The sequence below is a fragment of the Formica exsecta genome, unplaced genomic scaffold (genome assembly GCF_003651465.1).
Source record: "Formica exsecta isolate Colony F162 unplaced genomic scaffold, ASM365146v1 scaffold290, whole genome shotgun sequence".
Taxonomy (NCBI): Eukaryota; Metazoa; Arthropoda; class Insecta; order Hymenoptera; family Formicidae; genus Formica; species Formica exsecta.
This window is the reverse complement of record NW_021850162.1, coordinates 203,422-227,547: the sequence shown is the minus strand read 5'-3', so window position 1 is coordinate 227,547 and position 24,126 is coordinate 203,422. Positions and strand designations below refer to the sequence as shown.

The window sequence follows — 24,126 nt, the reverse complement described above, 5'->3', positions numbered from 1 at the left end:
AAAACATTTCTATAGATAACTCTGTCAAATTTTTATGGTTGGACAGAACTCGCGTTCTCGATTTGTATTTGTAGCAGATATAATTTTATAGGCAGCAGATGCGATTTTATAGAAAATTCTTTCTATTTTGGACCGAAAGCAAATGGAAATATCTAAAATAAAAAATAGAGAATAAGCAATATTTTAAAAAAGATTTTAATTAAGTTCGTCATTAATCGTAGCAAAGAAAGTAAATTTATTTTCAGTAATTAGGATACATTTATGAATAATTATTTAATCAAGGAGATAAATTAAAACTGTTTTAAATGCTTGACTAATAATTATATCATCTTTAATTACTTTAATTATTTAAAATTTCGATAGGCAATGATCATAAAGCGTAGCATTAAGGAACAGACGAATTAGAATACAAGTCCCCAAATAATTTCCAAACTACATTTTATATCACGTACTCGTAGTCTAATCGCGGGACCTGAATTGAAATAAAGGTATTCAAATTCCGTCGACCGGTTCTTCCGCTTTCGACTGGATTCGATTTATGTTCGTTTCTCTTGTGACATGCATGTGAAAAGGTAAAACCGGTTGAGGAATGTCTCTTTTCCTCAGTTCATTATCATTTTTATGATAATCGGTTACCTTTTTACGTTTAAAGCCTTTACGTTTTGCGAATAACTGTACACTTGCACAATGTAAATTTAAATTTGAACAAATTATCGTTGTAATCAAAATTTATTATGACTTACTAAGTATATTAATCGTTACTCATCGATTCATAAAAAAAAAAGAGTAACGAAAGTAATGAATGTAATGAGCAAACATAACACATATCATAACTTTAGATAAAAATTTGTGACAAATATTGATATTCTTCACTTTCTTAGCATCAATGCGATGGAAATATATAGGGGTTTTTCATGTTTTTAAAATATCTTATTAATAGCAAAATGATCTTCTCTACCTAATGTAAATCTAATTTTTCTTGCTAGAAAGATGACAATTGGTTTACTCTCATTGATTTACGCTTTTAGAATTATTTGAAATTATTGCAGATATTTTTTTGCACGCAAATTTGTTATAAAATTTTGATTGAAAGATCTATGTTATTTCATAGATCTTAAAATTCAATTTATTATAAGAATTTCTTTGTTTGGAATGCGTTGTTTTAAAAAAGCAAGTTTTTTTTTTTTTAAGTAACAGTAATGTATGCGTGCCTGACAAAATGGCAAAGAGCAGCAGTTCAAGGTTAGTCGGTATAATATTTACATTCTCATGTACATCGTTTACATTCTTCTGGTCACTTTGATGCACAGACCGAGTAATATGATATCGAGATTATCGTAGGTCAGGCATACACAAAGATTTCGGTGTCATTTGTCTCTTCTTGATAAAGCCAATTCTTTTATATTTCACGTCCGGATCAACAGTTATAATTAGAATGCGATACTAGATACAGTATCAATAAAGTGTTTATTCGAACAAAAAGAACGTAATTAATTAAGCAATTCTATCAATTATTTATCTTCTAAATTTAATCTTGTTCATGAAATTAATTATCAGAAATTACTTAATCATTAAAGAAATATAATATACATTTACCAATAAATTATTACTTTTAAATGAAAATTTTCTATTTATATGATACTATTTTTGTATAAATTATAACAAATTTCTCTACCTAAACATTATATATCTGAAATTTTTAGTTATGCTTAAAGCTAAACTTCATTTGATTTTATGCAAAATATCTTTTGTTCGTTTATTTTCTGCAAATATTTTGTAGAGTGAGGAGATCAGAATTGTTTGTTAGAGTTTCGTGGAATCTATAACACATTCGACAAAACGACAACTGTTTCCATTCACGATCATCATTCTGTCTTTATTTTTGCCAACTGATTCATGCGACAGAATAGGAGCATCGTGCTATTTGCGGAATGTCGTATTCATGAGAAGCGAAATCGGGGTGATTCGCGCGGTCGTCCGCACTCACGTGTACGATTTCACCCTCCTCGCGCTGTCAGTTTCGAGACAACTCCGATCGACGTCATTGAAAACGTCATTCGCCACCTCGATCGCTCGCAAGTTCATTTTTAACGCAATCAAATCGGACGCGTCCTCTTTCGCTCTCTTTTCCTCAACGATAAAAAATATGTGTCTTGAGCTGCAAGGTGACTCCGATTAAATGTTGTATCAGGCAATATCGCACGTTACGGAGCGACAAACAAAAGTCACGCTATACCGGTAAAACTGTCGAAACCGATAGCAACATATGTTTTCGTATACACGATTAAATTTGATTCGAATATTTGTCAGGTTGTCGGCAAATCATAATACAGTGGAATAAAACAATTTTATATCCTACGATAGTAATTTACATCATAATTTATTTGAAATTCTTTAAATGTATGTGTAGATAATAGTAATGGCAATTATTGTATAATAATTCTACTGTTTCTTTCTATTTTTTTACTTTTTACATATTTTTATTACTTGAATAAGTGTACAATTTTATCGTAACAGAAATGAAAATTCAAGATTTTTATGAGGAGAAGATGAAACAGTTATCATTAAGTAATTGGATGCAGTTATACTATTGATATGGTCAATTATCAATTACGATGGCTAACGTAATAGAAATGAGATGAATTAAATTGGAAATTAGGCATTGTTTCAAAGAAATTTCTTTTTAATGTACGCAGTATTTGACATCTTTTTTACTCGCTTTTATTATCTATCATACTAATCCCACCTAGCTTATCATCTTTTGATATAGTAAAATTCTGAGGACTGATAACGACAATTGTTTTCACAAAACTGGGATATCTGCTGCATAGATGCTGTGTTACTTCATAATATTTTCTCAGTTAAATAATCTGTCGTTGTGCACATTTGATAATGATAATTGACATTTTTACGACTTTCTTTCGATTTTTCTGGGTGACTTGAGATTATATGGTATATAAATTCATTTATTCATTTTATTTTATTTTATATTATGATATGTAACATATAAAAGTGTATCAGCAACTGAATTTATAAATTTATTATATTTTACTTAACAAATATTTAAATTTATGAAAGATTGTGTAATTTCAAAAATAGATTGAAAATTATGTAAGAATTAAAACTATTAGAAGAAAGATTCGAAATAAAATCAATAAAACTAATTAATAGATAATAGTCTAAGTTGTTGCAGTATTTCAAAATTTATTTTTATAAAACTTTAGATTATAACTTTCTCGTTTCTTAAATTTTTTCAAGTTTATTTTTAATTATTAATTATTGATTATATACAACAAATTTGAATTTTTTCACAAATATCAAACGGACAATTATATTAAATATTTGTTTGATATTTGCAATTATAAAAATTCTATACGATCAGCATATAGGCTTTTACTTAAAATTAATATTTTATCGCGATTGTAAGTTGCATACGTAATATTTTGATTTTTATAATTGTATTGCGTAATTCATTCTTAAATGTGCATTTTTTGTCTTTTGAATCTGATGGCCCAGTCAAATATTTAACACGTCTTCCACTCGTTCCGAGCGATGAGTGATGATCTATCCAATGAGATGAACATATAAATAGTATGTTTCAAATCATATAGTTAGATTTATGAGACAGATTTATGAGACAGATTTCATTCATCGCATATTGTCTCGGATAAAAAACTCGTTTAAAAGATATACTCTCCATTCCACACGTGGCTCTACTTTCTTAATTGATAAGGTCATTGACATAGAAACCTAGTACTGTATTTTTCCTATACATTAAATTGCAAGATTATAAAAATATCAAAAGTGACCATTCTTTTTTATGTGTCTGTATGTGTATAAATAGAAAGAGCATAAAGCATATGCTCCATAATTTTATCAATGCAGATGTTTCATGCTCGGTAATTTGCGTGCTCACTTTGCGCCTAATAAACACATAAGTTATACTACATAAAATGTAAGCTGAAAAATTTAGTATAGTCTCTACATAAAATGTATTGTAAAAATAGAAGAATATCGTCGAATTTTCTCTTCTTAGGAGAATACAACTAGAAATCTAGATGGGTTTTGGCTCAATTTCTCGTTATGTTAAATTATAATTGTTATTCTTTAAATCACATTTGCTTCTTATTAGAGTTTGTTATTTGTGAACCAGCGCAAGTATCATAAGACGCGGGGTTAAGGTTTCCTATTTCAAGCAATTCGCAATTAGGCTGAGACTCGCTTTTCCGCTCTTTGATGATACGCGCGAGTTTACATTTACCTTAGAGTTTAGAGCGTGGACAATTGGACTCGGTCCAAGGCCGTGATGTGTTTCGCGACATGAAGCGCAAGAGGATGGGCCTTTTCTAAATTTGACCACGAGTATATCCGAAATAGTTTGACGACTGCGCAATTTTCCACAACAAGTCACGAGACCGGATAGTGCTCGATTCTTGACGAAAGAAAAGGAGCCGCCATGTATAATTGAAATTTTACGGCGCGCTTTATTTAAGTGCCACAGATGCTTTCTCATGAAGCACCAGAATAGTTTCGAATTCTTTTTGCGAAATATGAAATTTGCAAGATTACAGACATATCACGTTTTGCAATATTTACTTTTTATACTTTTATATAAAAAGTGTACCTATATTGAAGAAATATTGCAATATGTAAGAATACAAAATGTGTGAATTCTCCAATCTAATAATTAAGTATAAAAATATCTCAGATCACATAAAGTTATTTCAAGGATGAAATCGAAGTATGAAGAAATGAGAAAAACAGAAATGTAATGTCTAATGCATTAAATAAAGCGAAAGCGTAAAATGACTCAGAAAATGTTAAATGTAAATATTATCTAATATATTTGTCATTAACTTGCAAAATTACTAATAAATAATTACATTAGATAGAGTGATCGTTTTATCTTTAGAGTGTGCAAAAATAATGAACTATATTTTTCAAGATAAAAGAGGATATCGCATTCTTCATATAAATTAGTGTGTATGAACTATATCATTATCATGAATTATATCATTGCTATAAACTTTAGCACATGATCGTCAACATAATTATTTATTTTGTCGATGGCGAAAATTACATTTAGAAACGGGGGTAAATATTAATTTTAAATAAAAAACTTATTAAAATTATAAAAGTTATAAAATTATAAAAATTATAAATTTTACAAAGATATAATATCATCAGTATATACATTAATCGAAGCGAAGAAAAATGCATCGTCACAAATGCGTTTGATCGCCTATCGAACTTGTACATATCTGACACTCGCTGCAATCATGTCGCGTGCTCCTCCACATGACCCGACCCCACTCGTATAAACAGAAAAGGCCAAACGATAAATTCCTACTGGTGACATATCTATCCCATTCTGTTGCTTCTATAAAAAGCGGAAAAAATTGCGTCATTGGTGTCATCAATTTTTATTTCAATGCAAATTTCAAAATTATTTGAATAATGCTGGAATAACCTCGGAATTTATTCGGAAAAGAAAAGAATATCTAAAAGTTTTTTTTTTAAATATTTAATTTGTCTCTTCATTTTTTATATTTGTAATTAAATGTCTGGGATTACACCAGATGCATTATGTTATAAATATCCATGAAAAAATATTCCAAATGCAGTAATGAATATCTTTAACAAAATTTCATATTATTATTCAAAATGTTTATTATATAACGTTTACCTAATTATTTACGAAATTAATGGATGATAATTCAATCTGATCATTAGCTGGATGAAAAATTTCTTCTTTTCATCTTTCTGTGCGTGGAAGAAAAGAAAATCACTTCGAACACGTGACGATGCATCTCGATAAAGTGCAACGCGCCGTAAATAGAGATGTAACGAGGCATGTCGAATCGCGAATTAAGACCGTGAGTTAAAGTCTGTTCATTCCGCGGTCTCTTCGGGAACGATAAAAATATCACGGCCCAATATATCACGCTCGAATACGCAACGATGAGTCTCAGGAGGAAAATGCAACACGCTTGCCGCGTGTCATCAAATCGATGAATAGACGTGCAACGAAGCATGTCGAAGATTTATTGCTTGCAAACGCGATAATGAAAGCATTGACAAGATGAAGGCATTGTTGATGAATCTGGATTATCGATTATTGTTCGATGGAATTACATAAAAGTCTTGCTATTTAAAGCGAAGTTACAATAATTTTGGCTAATATGAGATAAAATTTTAATCTAATTTCTTCCCGGTAACGTGCATCAATTTATTAATATTTTATTACGCGAAAATAATTATAATTTTGTGTGTGTGTGATTACTGATCATAAAAATATTATATTAAATAGATATCATCATTTTTTAATATTGCTCTTTCATACATAAATAAAAATGACTAATTATATAGCTATTACCAAATCAAATTTTATCAAATTTTATTTTTTTGTTTAGTATATATATATATATATATATTATATTATTCATATAATGGATAGTTATCGATTAATAACGAAAATGGATGAATCACTCTCTTATCGTATTGTATTATTCAACGATTTGATGATATATATTGTTGATGCATCGCGCATATTTCAACTTCGGAAAATTACACGAAAATAATAATATGACTTATAGTAAGAAATGATAAGATTTTTTGTGTGATTTGTTAGACCAAGCAATCTATCCTTGCTACATCATTGATAGATGGAGCAAAATGCATGATAATATTGTGTGATATATAATCTCGACTCTTACTTATATACATATATACTTATATGACAAACGATTTCGTAAACAGTATATAGTATTTATGTTTTTTATAATAAGTTTTCTCTATACAATTCTCTCATACCCCGCACCCCCCGTAAAAGTTATTATCGCAATTATTAATATTTTAAATCCTCTATAATTCAATTTTAATTCTTTATTCTTGTAAATATTTGTCTCAGAGAATCCTTTTATTTTCTAGATATATTTAATCTAGTTGTTCCAATCATAACTTAATTACAGCCCTGTTTTCCCGACCTGAAATAACAAGATTTCTGTTACTTACATTGCTTAATGTTTATTACATTAATTATACCAGTTTCTTGTTACAAATTGTTATTAAATCATAATAATAAAAATAATTACGCGTCGTGATAAATATTTATATCTAAATGTATTTAATTTAATGAGCAGACAAAAAATGACCATCAAATACATATACCGATCATCGAATTAAGTCTCGTTTAATCGCTTCAGTCATGGTAAACCGATATCCTAGGCTAGCTTTGTAGCTCTTATCTCGATTGATTTTTTATAACAGGTAATCTGACGGTACTGCTTCCTTCGTGCTTTTCCGAGAGAAATGAGTTTCTCTCCGAATGTTCAGTAATAGCGCATTTGGTTCCGCTTTTGCAAGTGAGATTCGCAAACTGATAATACATCTATTATCTGTTCATTAACGATGAGCATCAGTTACATTATATTCCAGGTCTATAACACGGGAAATCAAACTTTTCGATATTATCCGGTTTATATTCCTGGTCCAGGACAGAACCGTGCAACTTTTGAGGCATCTCCTATTGTAATCGATATGCGTTCTCTCGGCGCAAAGATACGCACGCAAGTGCAATTTAGGTGACTTTGCGCTGATACCTGAACTGTCCGCGCTATTCATGGTCCGCCGATTCTTAAACGGCGCGGACACTCTGCCGTTTGGTTCCGGTCTGGTACATACAAACCGTGGTACATATACGTGTCTCATCTCGAGCCCGGTTCGCCCGCGGAACCGGTCTTCAGAAAAGGAAGAGCGACAGCGCGCGAGGATCGCCGGTTCGCCGCGCTCGAAACTCGTAATTCTACTCCGCGAGTAACATGATTACACGTGTATTCTACGGCGAGTACACGCGGCCGTCGTGTCGTACGCAAAAAAGTATATCAACGACAAAATTGTGCGTAGAACGGCAGACGCGTGTATTGCGAGATATAATATTCTAGCTCTAGCATAATTAACTCTTTTTTTAACCTTGATTAGATTTAAATGTATGCAGAATTATAAATTGCAAAAAATTGCGCAGATTGCGACTATCTTAAGTGGATCACATTAATTTTTTTAATTATATTACAAAGAGAGAGGCTTATAATAGTTTTATTTCGCCGTATGCATAAACTTCTCTTTGTAATATAATTAAAAGGATAAATGTGATCCATTTAAGAAATTATAAAAGATATATGTTCAAAATTTTAACTCATAATTGTAAGATAGTTTTTACCTCACATTGTGTTATTTCTCTATCATCTATTGTCTTTAAGATCGATAAACTTATATATTTGAAGAGAATCGTTAATAATTGCAATAATTATGATAAATAGTGGTTTTCACCAAATTTTTGCTAAAGAGGAAATATTACATCTTATCACGTCCCATTTTATCTAAAGCTCGCATTAATAAGATATATAATAAATCTTATTTATATATTGTTCAATTACGATAGCTTTCAATTACTTATTTCTGGCTCAATTTATAGTCAGGCTATCGCATCGTATCTTAAAAGAAAAATGTGCGACATGCGCGACATGAGATAAATTATTTTACAACGTATTTTAATGCACATTTGTAAATGAGATTGACGATATCGCAATTTGATGCAATATATAAAGATAATAATTGATAATTGAGCAAAATATGTTAATACACAAATTATGCGTAATTTAAACTTTAAACTGTTAATATATAAAAGTTCTTGGCGACTGTGTCTTTATTATCGTAAAGGAAAATGCGATTAGCAAATCGATGAATGTATAAATATCTGTCTCATCGACAACTAATTGGCACATTCGATCGATATAACAATCAAATAGTTTTAAGACTATATCCACGTGATCTAGGAGTGATCCGAATGATTGACGAAATCTCTGGCAGTCGAGGAGCAACAATCCTCACAGTTTTCTTTCTAACGTTATATCGTAGCGGGACACACGATTTCGCCCACGACGACGTGGAGAAATTAATATTAACAGGATCTTGGCGCCAATAAACTTCAGACGCCAGAGTTACTTTAAGAGCAGTATAATTCCAGTTTCGTTCGATTTGTCACGAATAATATTTAGCGACTACTTCTATCATTTCTTAATTCTAACTGTAATAGAATAATTAGAAAGTGTGCAAAAGAAAATATATCGTCGATTATTATTTCATCATAAGATGTTTCAAAAAATATAGAAGAAATTATATAAAATAATACAGAGAACATAAAATTATATAAAGTCTAATTTTTTTAATATAGTATTTTTATAATTCATATATGTATGTATAACTCTTTGCTATGTAATAATTCGAAAATATCTAATTTTAAAATATATGAGAGAAATTTCCCTCAGTTCTTTGAAATTTCCATGACTTTTATATGATGCGCGTGAAAACTGAAAAATTCATAAAATCAATCACTTAGATCATTGCCATTATTTTTTAACAGCGTTTCTTTTTTTCTTTTCAGATCTAAATGTGTTCCATAGCAATGCCGGCCGAACTGATTCTGGGGCACAGCCCTCCGGTGTACAGTTCTTTACTGTACAGTCCCCTAGTAGTCACGGCGCCCACGATTACTAGCAGAAAGGTGCCCCCCAGAATCAGACCATGCCTCTCTTCAGGATCTTTGCCCCTGGACAGTTTGCGAAACGATGGCAATGGCAAACAGAAGAAACGGGTGGTGTTCGCCGACGATCGCGGTCGTCCCCTCACACAGGTATTTACACTAGAATTGTTATTTAAATTAATTATACGGCGAAATCGATCTTCTTATGCAACAGATTCGATTTTATCATTCGCATATGTGTTTCGCAGCACCTGGTGACTCGTTTCCAAGAAGCAAAGAAAAGAGAATACATAAACTTCTTTAATGAATAAACCTGTGTGTGCGTGTGTGTGTTCATCTTGTATCATGAATCACTGTTGTACTTTTCGTGAAGTAATGCGCTAATATCTTATCTTAGGAACCACATAAATCATGGTATGGTATTATGCTGGTATCCGCCAGCTTTTTGATCATTTAAACTGTGTTACATGTATATTAATAAAAAATGTAAATTGGATTTAAGTCAAAAGCAAGTGCCAAGAATCACTTTATTTAATCCGTCTTACTATGCCAAAATATTTAATAGTAACCGTGCAGTTATTGTCAAAATTAAACTTTGTGGACGAATTTATTACTTAATATTCAATTCACTACACACTAATATAATGCAGCAACTTTAAAGCTTTAATTGATATAAAAAATGTTTCTTGAATTGAATGTTCTTCCTCAAATGTCCAAATTTCGAATTAATATATTACTCGCGAAATAAATTTAAAAAATAATTGAGAACATTCTCATGCGAACATGGCTATAGAAATAAATTATATTTTATAAAAATTAGTTACTTCTTTACTGGAATTTGATATTAAAGAGTTTTTTTTTGGTATTGGTTGCTCTTAAAATATTTCAATTCCGAATTTATTATTTATTATTTAATCTAAATAACCGATTCGTTATATTTATCTGGTGAACATATATATAAACTTTTAATAATTTTTCTATAATTCATTTAAAAGGTTTAAGTATTAAATTCGAGACTAGCAGATAAGAAATTTCTGTTTTTTGATTGGCTACGCGTCAAAAGGAATTTCTACCTGCGTACTAATAGTTTGTACTTAATCGCTTTAGGCCAGCCTTTCTTGCTCTTGTACTGCCAGTTTTTTGTTCGATTCTAAAAAGTGCAAATTGATATTTCGAAAGCATACCAGATACGTGTGTATCTTTTTCAAAAGTAGAATCTTTTTATTTGCAAGCATTTTATTAGCTATTTACATTTTTTGATATATTTTATCAATATGATATCAGAGAAATTGATAAAAGACCTATCACGTATCAAATTGAACAGGCTTCGTAAATCTAAGGTACGCTATAACCTACAATATTATATCAGAATATATTATCTACATTTGTTTAAAGTTTAAAGTCTTATCTCACATTATATTTTTACGGCGCGAAAATTCTTGCTAATTAATGTACATTAATTATAGATTTGCGAAAGGATAGTATTATAGAAACTACTGTGTTGGTTATTCTATATAGCTATTCCACGTGGCATTATTTCATTCCTTGTTAATATAGCACACACAAATTGTTATTGTTATTATTAATAATAAACTTGCTCGGTTACGAACAAGTAATTTCTTTTCATATAATTTGTTCGTATTTGCATGAGAAAGAATGTTTTCAATTATAAGTTTAAATTATAATTTCGAGAATAAAGAGAGAAAGAGAGAGAGAGAGAAAGGGAAAGTAAATTCGAGTCTGAGTCATTTGGAATTATTATCATATCCAATGGAAACAGTTGCGTCCAACAATTTGTACCCTATTATTTTTTTCTATCTTTCAATATTTCGTCCAATCTTTCGTACAGATTCGCGTAATGTCAGAACCAAGCCACGTGCCTCCACTGTGGAGTACGGCCTACGTGGCTGGCCTGACCGGAGGTCTGCTCGGTTCGTCCAAGGATCAGAATCAGGATGCGACGCAGAACTCCACGCCGCTGTGGCAAGTGACCTTCCCGCAACCGGCAAGTGATTATCTTGCCTTTCGACATAAGCTCGATCAGGATAACGTTAGCCTGGAGAACGTGATTGTGCGCGAATCCGAGCAATGCCTGGTAGGTACGGTAAAGGTCCGGAATCTGGCCTACGACAAAGAGGTCATTGTGAGAGCAAGCAACGACTCCTGGTCCACTCACGAGGATGTGCACTGCACTTATGTGGAACAACGAGGATCACCGGCTTCCCTCATACTCTACGACACTTTCCGATTCCGGCTCACTCTGCCAGTGGCGTCGGACGTTATCGAATTCTGCGTACGATACCACACCGACGGCAAAGAATTCTGGGATAATAACGAGAGCAAAAATTATGTGATTCGTAAGAAGCAAGAGGTAGGTTTTTTTATCTTGTTAACATATCATTTGTTCTTTTGGAAATTATAATTTACGAAAGGTTCTCTTGAATTTAATTTAAATTAATTTTAATTTAATTTATATATATATATATATATATATATATATATATACATAATTTCTCTCAAATACACAGAGAAAATTTTCTAATATTTGCCGAACATATATTGACAGTATCCGTGATATCACTTCTATTTGGAATTCTAGTAATGATACACGAGGTTCCATAGACTGACAAATTGGCATACTTCATAAAAATTATTACGTGATTTTACTTACGAACATATATACCAAAGGATCTTCGGTATCTTTATCAAATATTTACCAGTAGCGTCGGTCCAGTCACGGTTTATTGCTTTTCAAAGCTATTGATGAAATGACTAAAAAAACAAAAAAAGATTTTTTTTGTCATTTAAAAAAAAATCGAGATTAAATATATCTGGTAAAAAAAAAATTTTTTTTTCTTCATTATGTAAGTCGAAATTAAATGAATTTCAAAAGAACCCCAAGAGATATTTTTCAATGCAAGCATATGCTAAAGGATTGAGACACGTCATACGCTTCAGCCCCGGGTACCAGCCAAATGGTGCGACAACGTCCAGACAACGACATGCGATGGGATTTCCGGTAACAGCGGGAACGGCAGCGCGGTGCCGCGCAATACGGAGATCACCAGACTCAGCATGCGCACCTGGAGCGAATTCGCGTCCTGGCAACACCTGGCCAATGACGCGCCCTACTGGTGAATCCACCGGCGAGGAGGCTATGCTCCTTCGTCTCGATACGGATCAAGCTGTACAAACTACTCCAGTCTCTTCACCGCAATTTCGCCAAGACGAGAGATCACACAAATGGGACCATAAGCCGTAGGCATCTTATGGAACGCGAGTCATCTTAGAATTGAGGAAACGATGAGAGGGGAGAAACTGCACGACGATCAGAATTGAGAATGAGGGAAACAAGAGCGCGCGTGCGGGAGAAAAACAATCGGGGGGTGATAGCGAACAGCGGAGCGGACGCAACGTCGAACTCCTCGGATAACGCAATCTGTACGGTAAGCCCTGATTTTGCCCTTATCTTTTCTTGGCGTAAAAATATCTTACCAAGTTTAATAAAGCTTATTTTCATGACGGACGGGGAGGAAAAAGCGGCTTATGTGATAAATTGCTACGTAAATTGATTTGCATATTTTAAGTAATTATTGTGTGAAAATGTCTTTTGACAATTGACGATTGTGAAATATCTTTTTACAATTATTCTTTTTATAATTTTTATACATCAGATAATAATTTTATTTCCACCGAAGAAAAATGTCTAACAGTATTTTTGCTTTATTTTATTGAAATTTGATTGACTTGTGACAACTTTATGTTTATCTCACTTTAAATAGATGGACACTAAATAGATATGTAAAAAATTTCGTTTTTGTTTATATTTTATAATTGTACTGAAATAGTAGTTTTTAATCGAGCGAACGTATCGAATTTTTTAGCGCGTTTCACATATTTGGCCAGCAATTTTCACACATTGCAATAACTTCGTCTTAAACCGAAGTCCTACTCAAATATACGCTCATTCCTTCGCTTCTTGTGTGTGCTTGAAACGACGCATATTATTATGGGCTAGTCCTTGCATGCGACGTAAAATAAAAAGAGTAAGCGAGACCCAGAGACTCGTTCGGTTCTGCTGGTTGATAAATGCCAAGATTGTAGAATCTGTAGTCATATATCAACAGATTATACTCGAATGTTCAATGCAACAGACATCGCAACAACATCAGCAACATTTACATATTCTTTTTTTAAAGGATTATAATACATATCTGAATTTAATGAAGCACTGTCTGCGAAAACATTATAAGAGTCAAATCTAACAAATATCGAAAATAATTTCTATGAAAAATCGTGATAAATAAAATAATTTTAAAAAAATCTTGAACAATCGATTATAATAAAAATAACAATTTGTAGTAAAACATTAGCTAATACAACTTGGCAAATAAATAAAGTTTTTATTTAATTCATTAATAAGACATATGTTTATTTTCTTTTATTTTTTTTGTACAATGACTTTTCTTTAATGATACTTGGATGGAAGTTCCACAATTTAAAAGCAATCTTTGCTATGCTATTTATATTTTTTAATATAAATTTAAGAGGAAAAGATATATTATATAATTCCCACTCAACAATGTAAAGCTGAAAGTTACCATTTTCTAGATTTACCATGCCTTCGCTTCTAAGAGATACACTTGTCATCTGTTTATGCTTTCTCTTTGCATGCAGACGGAATAGTACCACGCTCGCGGGAGCTATTATTAACCGACAAGTGCAACGAGCTTCCTCGAGGGTGGCTGCAAAAGCTCAAACGTTCTCCATTTTGCTATTTACCCATTTCGGCGATTCGCAATCGGAATCGCGTGGTCTGGAACGTACGCAGATATTACGTTTGCGAATTTTATGTCTTTTTTAGCAGCACGAGGCCGTAGATATGTTCACCGCGGCTTGAAACTTTCTCTCTATAAATAACAGCCGACCGCCGACGTCGCCGTGTGCGAGACGCGATAACAGACGCGACGCGACCGACGAGGAGTCGCGCGACTCTAATTAAATCGTCTTAACTAAAGGTTGTTACCACGCAATGTGACGTACCGATCTTATGTTGCGCGCTATCGCGATGAATCCTCTTTCTTTCCTCTCTCTCTCTTTCTCTCTCTCTGTTCTGCTTTCTCGTTTCTTTTTTCTCTCTCTTTCGTCATATTATTAATTTATCTCGCGACACGATATAAGGGATGCAACAAATAATGGAAGGATTGTATCGCAAATGTAAAGATATTTCTTGAAACGAGACTTTCTTTTCGAGTTGAAACCGATTAAGTAGGAGACGTTATTCGTGCGATTTGATGACTGGGGCTGCGAATAGATAATAAAAATTTTTCATTTCTTTTAAATTCAAATAAATGTAATTTTTATAGAATTTAAATCTCAAACTCTCTTCTTTTAGTTATTAAGATATTTAATACTGAAAATTGAAGTGCTATGAGAGGGAAGGATACTTTTGCCTTTATTTAAACAAGTTTAAATAGATATATTATTCGAGAGAGAATCAAGTTGTATGGATGAATCTAATGAGTAAGTGAAATGTTAATCTCCCTTCCGATAAATGTTATATAAATAACTCTGAAATCACGAGTGAATGAAGGGGGAGTTTGTCCCCATGCGGTATCATCAGGGCGATAACTTTACTCGTTTCTCTGGGTATAATGTATATTTCTCACGCATACACATTCATTCATCTCGTCGGGCAATTTCTTCTCTTCCCTCACGTACCGATAATGTTGACTTCGTTATATTTTCCGTTTAAATGCACACAAGCCGTTAACCATATTTCACATTTTTATTCAAAGCCGAGGTACGTGAGTATTCATAAGTCACGGAGATCTCGCATCAACATTCGAAGCTTAGCGGCAATATCTAGCGGTAAAGTCTCGGGGAATATTTTCAGGGCCAAAAGAATGTAAAGCGGTCCTTGACACACTGCCAAGCACATATCGGATGCGCTATTATAAATATAACGAACGAAATGGTTCTTTACAAGCGTAAGATATCCTCGGCACTGATCTGTCTGGCCTGAAAAATACAACAGAAGGAGCAGATCCAAGACAAATTCGCGCTCAGTTTGACTCCTTCGACAATTTTGTTCATTCGAGAGTTTGCGAAACTCGACCCTGGTGCTAACGCGTTAACCTACTTTGTACAATGCCGCTAAAATCAGTCTATATTTACCAGCACAACGCTCTTTCCTGTGATGTCATTTGGCAACAGGATGAAACAGGTGGCTTTAATGCCCACGTTTTTAGGCATCGCGACGGGAGGGCTTGTTATACTACATGTGTAACAAGCCGCGACGAATCACAATGTGCATTGGTTGCAATTGTAGAAAATTGCTCGCGCAATTTGTGGATTTGTGAACTTGCAACATTTCGCTGAGACATTACCGATTTGATGAATAATTCAAACATTGTGTTCTCATATAAACGTATCAAGATTCTTCTGCGACGTGTACGTGATCGTTTTCGTTAACATTTATTCTATTAACGCGCGACACATGCTTCTTTTTTTAATAAAATTCTAATATTATTAAAAGCATTTTCATGAACTTTTTGTAGATAATAAATACATGAAAGAAAAAATTTATATAAATAACATATAAATTTAATATCGAAAATATTTCTGATTATTTCTAATTATTACCTTTTTATTGAAATATTGGAAAAATTATGGTTTTTTTAATGATTTTTATCATCATTCGTCATTGCTTTACGTACATTTGAAGAAAAAAGCTCATTATCTCTATATTGAACACTATCGAGACAAAGTTGCTTTACATACGCGAATGTAGTTAATAGATTAAGCGTTATCAATATAGAGAGTTATAAGGTATTTTAAAATTAAAATGCCTTGTTTACCTTCATAAAATGGTTCACCTTCGAAGAATATCGTTTATCATGCACGTATATCTATCTTGGCAATAAATACAGGATGCGTCAAAATCTATATCTTCTTTTTAATCTTCAACAAACGGGGACAACAATTTTTCCGGGAAATCCGGTAAAGTGGAAAATTTTGAAGCATTAATTAATAATATAATAATAATTTTTTTTTCTTTTTTTGTTTTATATATATATATAAATCATTTTTGTCAATTTTTGTTAAAATATTATTGCGAATGATTTTTCCTCAATGATATCCATGTAATACAAAGTATCTATATTTGCAGAGATTATATAGTAGTATCAGAGTATCCAGCGTTATTTATTAATAATTGATATCAAATGATTGACCTTTTAACTTTAAGATGCTCAATCCAATTATCACCTTGTTTGAGAATTTTATACATGATATGCAATTTGAAAGGAAATAATTAAATCATTTTGCTCTTAAGTAACAACATCATCCACGATAACTATAGACTGAAATATAATTCTCGGTAATTCTCAGTATCACTAGAGAGTTGCATACACACGATAACAGACTGCAGGAGTCACTTTAATCCTCAAAGTGCATCAGAAGATTGAAACCTCGAGTATCTTTATCTATGCGTCTCTCGACATTGAAACAATTCAGCAACGGCCGGTATCTTCGCGCGGAGAAAATGTGTGCGACTTCTGAGATATCCTGTAGACATTATGTTTGAAACGCGGTTGGTGAGAAGTGGTGGCGCAGGATCATATATACGCACCGCGGTCACACCGGTGGTACCACGCCTTGGTAAATACAGTGAAAGAGAGAGAGAGAGAGAGAGAAAATGAAAAAGAGAAAAAGAAATTTTAAGACGTCTAGACGCGTGGGACGGACCGGAGTAATCTCAACTCTCGTTGCTTGCTTACTTACTTGTTCGCTTACGCGGTGTTTGCACGCGTTTGTACACATACGTGCACAAGACGTGCATACCGAATCACGGAAAAGAGGAATTTGGCGAACATTTTAATTGAACATTGTTAACCGTCGCTAGAAATCGCAATCGATCTGTCATGGAGCGCTTTTAATAAATTGGATCCGGACCAGTCTCTCTGCGTTAACAAATTAAATTTTTTAATATCATTATGTTGTTTTATTATGTAATAATATTTAAATATATCATAAATGTTTTATATAAAGAAATATAGTTTCTAATATAAAAAAAAAAAAATAAATGTGCGTTTTTGACCTCCATAAAATGATTTACATTGATGATATCGTTCATCATGTACGTATATCTATTTATGGAGATGAATACAGAGTGCGTTAAAAATGTACATTCTTTTTCGTTTTAAATTATATTAATTAACGATCAAATTTCAAAATTTCTTGCAATTTAGTGTAACGATACGATATGCATTTTAGCTTGTATAAAAATTCATTGAGCTTTTATAAATTTTTTTTATGGGAACTATATATATCTTTTTTTTCTCTATATACGTATATATTTTGTTTTATCGTAATTACTCATTTAATAAAGCACTATACTTTCGGCCTTCTTACATAAATGAAACTTGTGAATGGAATAAAATTATTTATTACGCGTTCTTGTCTTTCTAGATCCCCATCTTCCAGCATCCACATCATCATACAACCGGATCACCAAGGTCATCCTGCGTCCGTCTCCAGCGCGCCAGTTCATCGGCACGAACATCATCGTCGCACGTTATCTTCTCGAACGTCCTCTTCTTCCTCCTCTACTTCCTCATTCCTGAGATTTTCGAACCGCCCACAGACTCAAGATAGTCGGTCGCGGTTGAGCTTCTACCAGATCGAGTTGATCAAATCTTGCTGGTCTCGTCATGTGTGTGTCAGTCAATATTATAGTCTTGTAAGTTATCTCCACTACTTTCCTTGTAAATATCTTCCTCTTTCTCTCTATCTCTCTTCCACCTCTTCGTTTCTGGCGTCCTTAACACGATCCTTTCTGCGAAACACAGATTCTCGACCAGCTGTGTTTATTATTTTACGAGTATAACGGGACACGTCTATAGTCTCGTGAGGTCTCAATAAACATAAAACAGTTGCGAGATTACTGACAAACGCGATATGCCTTGTGGGGTGAATTATATAGACGTTTGTTTCGTAGCGCCAACGTGTGTAGCTCATCGCCCAGACACATAAACGCCTAAAAGATGATCTACGAGTGTTTTTATTAGAAGCGTTCTTCAGCTCTCGTCTGGGTTATTGTCATATACTTGAGTGATGCTACTCCAACATTTTATTAAATGTTAAAAAATTCTATTATTACTAATTACAAGAAGCTTTTGCGATTGCGAAAAAGCGTAGCTTGTGTTCGCAGTCGATGTAAACATTATCAGCGGAAAGCGACGAAACGATAATCATCAACGGCATTTTTTATTCTACTACTACTATTTTATTATCTAACTGGTGCTATCTACCGTTTCCCTTGCAATATCCCTTTTCTTTTGCGTGTACTATTTCGCGAATAGAGGGTAAATTACAGCTTTGCACGGTGAAGAAAGTTTCAGCAATCATTATCACGCAATTAGAATGTTTGAATCGAGCAGATGATTGAAATACGATATACCTTGTAAGATATTAAACTACTAACGCGCAATTATTTACTCCTTTCGGGGCTTTTATTTCTCACGGATTACTTTAAGGGAGATTTATATTTTATATCCATAAAAATATTATATGATGAACGTACAGAATTATATAAACATAGATACACACACATCATATAGTCGTATTATCCGCTCAATACTCGCTTGAATCGACGCGTATTTAAGCAAACAAGGGTCAAGATTAATAAAAAAATCGCAGTAAATGCGAACACAGGAGCCTGTCGACAAACAGTGCGATTATGTTATATGCATACGAATGGACACTAAACCGCTACATAAAAGCGATCATTAATTTGTGATCTACAGAAATTGTAATTCTCGATAAAAAGAAAACGATATATGTATGAGCCGAATCATCAGATAAATATTTTTTTTCTGATGTATATCTGAAGAATCGGTTCAATTTTTCTCGATTTTACAAATTAGTGCGATCAGTACGGCTTTAAAGTGTCGGAATAACAATAACAGAATGGAGCATGAGTACTTGCGAACGCACGAATCTTTTAGCTTTTCTGGCACTGAATTAGAACTGCGTACCGGAAGAAACGTCGAGACGATCGTGAGAGATGATCGTGAAAGCTCTAGCTAGTCATTTGGCCAGGCGCCATTGTACGTCTTTAACAACAGGCTTTCATAGCAATATCGAAACTGCTTTCTCTGCTGATAGAGATTCTTCGAAGTGGATGACGAGAGTTTCACTCGCGCGTTACATCTTTTCAGCGAGATAGTTTTTAACATCGATTTTTGTTATATTTTTCGATTTTTGTTGTATGAGCTTTCATTACATTTATAATGTTCTTCTTAGGATTTTTTTAGCTCATCGAAGTATCATGTAATTTAAAGCGAATATGAATGAAAGTATGGATGATGGAGATATATAATGTTTTCATGTAATCTAAATTATTCTCTTGGATATTTAATTGTTTTTTGTTATATTAATTTGGTAGTGCGATATTATTTAATCAAATTTATAAAGTAACGCAATATTATTATATATATTACGCGTATGTATACAATGATATTAATTTACACTACTGTGATGATCAATTGAGTATTAAAAGAGATTAGTTTGGAAAAGAATATATCTCCTTCATCTGCTTTACATCTATACAGATTTTTAAATATTTTTTTTTTCAATATCATTAAGTTCTTTAGGAAAGCATATTATTGTTGTTTTTTTATATATATATAAATGACGTAGGAATCGATATTATTTTCTCCTGTTCTAGTTTCTTCTCTTGTCTACTCTTTGCTCTTCTCTTTTCTTTCTTTTTTTCTTTTCTACAACGATCTAGAATTAAAAGCAGCTTGCGAACAATTATATGTGTATGAAATGTGTATGAAATGATTGTTAGGATTGTTAGTCCAATTGCTGTCGCAAAGAAAGTAGTTTGTGCATCCGTAATGCTGCTCCGGATCGAGTTCGTGTCCGTTCATCGAGTACCATATCGCTAATCGATGTAACGAGCGCTCGCGTGTATACGTACAGGTACGAGTGTACATTTTCTTTCGAGAGCCGTAAGACTGATAACTTAAACTACGTACATAATGTATATAATAAGCGTATTCAAGAATAAGAATTTTAATCGTATCTCGATGAAAGTTTTAAATATCTTATCACTCGACAATTATCGGGATTTCTTCTAATAAGCAAATCACATCTCTGTATATTTTTTTATCATGTAAGTTCTCTCGTTCCCTTTTCGTGTGTTCTTAATTCCTATTTGTAATATATCTCGTCCACATATACTCGACATATATATATATATAGCGTCTGTTAATGTTATGGCAACTTTTTCGCATCGTTTTTATATGACAAACGTGATTTGAATATTATCTTTACTTTTATTGCGTATATATTAAAGATTATTGCATACAATATTATTATCATCATTGTTGGTTGTTATATATCTAAGATATGTTTCCTGTATAAAATGTATAAGTTTTGAAAATGTTTATTATACTGTGGTTCGTACATATATACATGCGTTTGGGTACCGTATTGTACATATCAATGAAAATGATTATTATCTTTTTGCAATAAAAATTATAACAATGTAAATAATATACGAGATATGATTATTTTTTTATTTCGATCATTCCTTCTTAATTTTATTTCCTTCGTCATCTATGTAAATTGTCTTTAAACAATTATTCCTTGAAGTTATCCAAATTAAAATTAGAGATTGACATTCATTGATAATGCACTTCAATCTAATTTTTTATGGCCAAACAATATTCTCGATCCAGTCGATATAAAAACTAACTCTGGTATATATCGCGGGAGAAAATTTAAAAGCGCAAAACTTTCCGAAGCTTGTCACACCTACGATACTGTACATGCAGTAAGGTTTCGCGAGAACCCTTTGCAATGGACCACCGCTGTCACCCTATATATAATGCGAAATTAATCTTTTTAATCATAGTCTGTTATCTATAATCTGTAATAAATATTTATATACCAACTTATATATATATATATATATATATATATATATATATAATATTCTTAAATTAAGATCAAAGATTCCATTCAAAAACAAAAAAATGTTTTTCTGTTGTAAAAACTTAATTGATGAAATTAATTTGAGAAACGCAAGTAATATCTTCGAAACTTTCTACTAAGAGACAAAAGGCTTGAAAATAATTTTAAATGTTTAATTGCACGCACCTGACAAGTGTCTTTTCCGCCTTCCATTATGCCGGCACAAAGTAAACCCTGTATCAAACCGTCAGGCAGCCGCCGTGTGCCGAGATCCTCGGCGTAACTCTTTTTACAGTCATCCTCGGAAATATAATTCAGCTGAACCTTCATTAATTCGTTGCTACCGATATTAGATTCTGCACAATATCTTATATATAATATCTTTCAATTAATATAAAATAATTTACATTATGAAATATTAAAATATATATAAGAAGAAAAATTATTTGAAAGATATTGACCGTAAGAGGTTTTTCCAAATCCAGAAGCGATAGCGCTTTTATCTGGTATCTGCGAGTTTACTTCGAGACATGCGGGTCGCACTCGAGGATTCAACTCTAACGGTCGATCGAGTTTAAGTAATGCTATATCGTGATATTTAACCGAAGGCTTGTAATCCGGATGCTTAATTCTCTCCACGATGTACCTCTCTTGCATAACGTCGCTTGGAGTTAATAAATTAATCAAGCCGACACGTACTTTGATCGCGGGACCTCTGAAAGAGATAGATAATATTAAAAATGACACATATATTTTTATATTTTAATTCCAAAATTAATAATAATAAAATGAATATGATAGAATAATTGTGAGACATAAAATTGTTACTTGTCCGGAGATTCCAAACAGTGAGCTGCTGACAGAATAAAATTCTCAGAGATGATGCTTCCTCCACATTGCCAGGACACCGCGTCATTCTTGCCATAACCAATCACTGCCTGCAATTAAAGTAATATTTTGTTAATTAAATATTGGAACACAACGGAAACCTAGATGTATCAAGTAGCAATGGATTTCTCAAGCTGTCTTAATTGGAACAGGTAAAAAAAGACAAATGTATTCTGTATTCCTATATAATAATCTAAAAAAAGAATTATTAAATAAAATATCTGGCATTTTACTTTATTATTAAAAATAATAAAGTTAAAGATTTAAATTTGTCATTTGTTATTCACGGAAAAATTGTGAGATGCAATTTTCATACGATATTAAAATATATTTTAATTTTTGTTTTTTTGTGATTTATATAAAAATATTTTATATAATACTATTTGTGTGTGCATGGTGTGTGTGTATAACAATTATAAGTTTTTTAAATATTGATGATATCATTTTTGATTCAATAATCAAAGATAATTTCCTTGTTTGTCAATTTCATCGCTGTATTGACAATTAAATAATAATAATGTATTTTTTTTGGTATTAACAACACTGTTATATATCTATTCTCACCATATGCGGAAATTCCGCGGGTTTTGCCGGAACTCCGCCGATGATAAGAGGGGTCTCAATAATCGCGCAACGAGACACTTTATTCGAGCCAGCATTGATACGTAAAATCGGCGAACTCTCGGTTTCATAAACCAGATCAGCATATTCTTTGCATTCTGCGAAAATGCAAGAGTTATGTAAATAAGTAGTAGGAAAACAGACGCAAATCACAACGACGACTAACTGAATTTATAGTGCTATTACATGTAGAAAGCTATAATTATAAGAATACACAGAAATTATTCATTTCTAGCGCGCAACTGTCTTATAAAGTGCACAGTTCATCAATTTACTATCGTGCGTCATGATTGTTGAATCGCGCGTCTACCACGAAACGCATGTTATATTTATATATCGATCTAAACAAGTTACATATGTTTCCTTATGCCATTCAAATCTTGCATAACAAAGACAATTTCTGCCTGAGAAAAATCGATTCTAAATTTAGCAAAGAATTTGTTATCGAAAAGAGGAGTCATATAAATCTAAGATACACCGCAAGATCGTGATTTCTGTGCGTACACTTAAAATAAAGTTTTCTCGATTATGAATCAACAAGATGAATTATCACTAACTTTCTTCGCTTTTCCGCGCTGTAGAATTTCTAAATAAGATGGCAACGAATAACGCGATTGCAAACTTCCCGTACATATTGCGAATCGAATATGCAACGTACCAACACATTCTTTGAACAAAGGCCTTCATAGCAAATTCATGCTTTTAAGTATGCTGGATAATGCGAAACGAAGTGCACACGATAATGTGTCGTTCGTTAACAATCAGTAATCCGCCAGCTGAGATGTCATTAACATGATATTCGGAATTATAGCCAATGATGTATCCGTTGGATCTTCTCTAAGGAATACTTCTTATAACACTTGCATCTATTTCCGATAGCACATATCGCATTTTGATAATGGACGACTATATTTCGTAGAAAGATTACGTCACATTCTTATATCTTAGTATCCAGTGCTTAGTATTCGCGCTATTTAATTAATTCAGAAACGTGCACATTATTACTACTTAAACATCAATTATCTACATTTCCACATTTTTCTATTGCTATTACACATCCTTTTAAAATGCGTAAAATATAAATTCTG

At 32.6% G+C, this 24,126-nt stretch overlaps 2 protein-coding genes across 5 annotated transcripts in view; one reads left to right on the top strand and one right to left on the bottom strand.

Moving 5' to 3' along the window:
- LOC115237332 (protein phosphatase 1 regulatory subunit 3C) overlaps window positions 1-21,109 on the top strand; it is a 25,398-nt gene extending 4,289 nt beyond the window's left edge. Inside the window, exons 1-5 of one of the 4 annotated variants that reach the window (XM_029810315.1) lie at window positions 8,739-9,024; window positions 9,443-9,691; window positions 11,391-11,912; window positions 12,500-12,987; window positions 18,014-21,109. In XM_029810315.1, coding sequence (XP_029666175.1) covers window positions 9,449-9,691; window positions 11,391-11,912; window positions 12,500-12,679 — 945 coding nt within the window. In that variant the 5' untranslated portion in view covers window positions 8,739-9,024; window positions 9,443-9,448 and the 3' untranslated portion in view covers window positions 12,680-12,987; window positions 18,014-21,109. Of the gene's footprint in view, window positions 1-8,738; window positions 9,025-9,442; window positions 9,692-11,390; window positions 11,913-12,462; window positions 12,988-18,013 lie in introns of those variants that run through there. The other 3 variants (XM_029810314.1, XM_029810317.1, XM_029810316.1) reach the window with 3 other exon arrangements.
- Window positions 20,985-24,126, bottom strand: LOC115237331 (serine protease snake-like). Its single transcript, XM_029810313.1, has 6 exons — window positions 23,596-24,126; window positions 22,982-23,136; window positions 22,358-22,467; window positions 21,991-22,244; window positions 21,716-21,885; window positions 20,985-21,434 (listed from the first exon to the last, which is right to left on the bottom strand). Exons 1-6 carry the CDS (start codon window positions 23,723-23,725, stop codon window positions 21,267-21,269), a joined length of 987 nt encoding a protein of 328 aa, XP_029666173.1. The 5' UTR covers window positions 23,726-24,126; the 3' UTR covers window positions 20,985-21,266.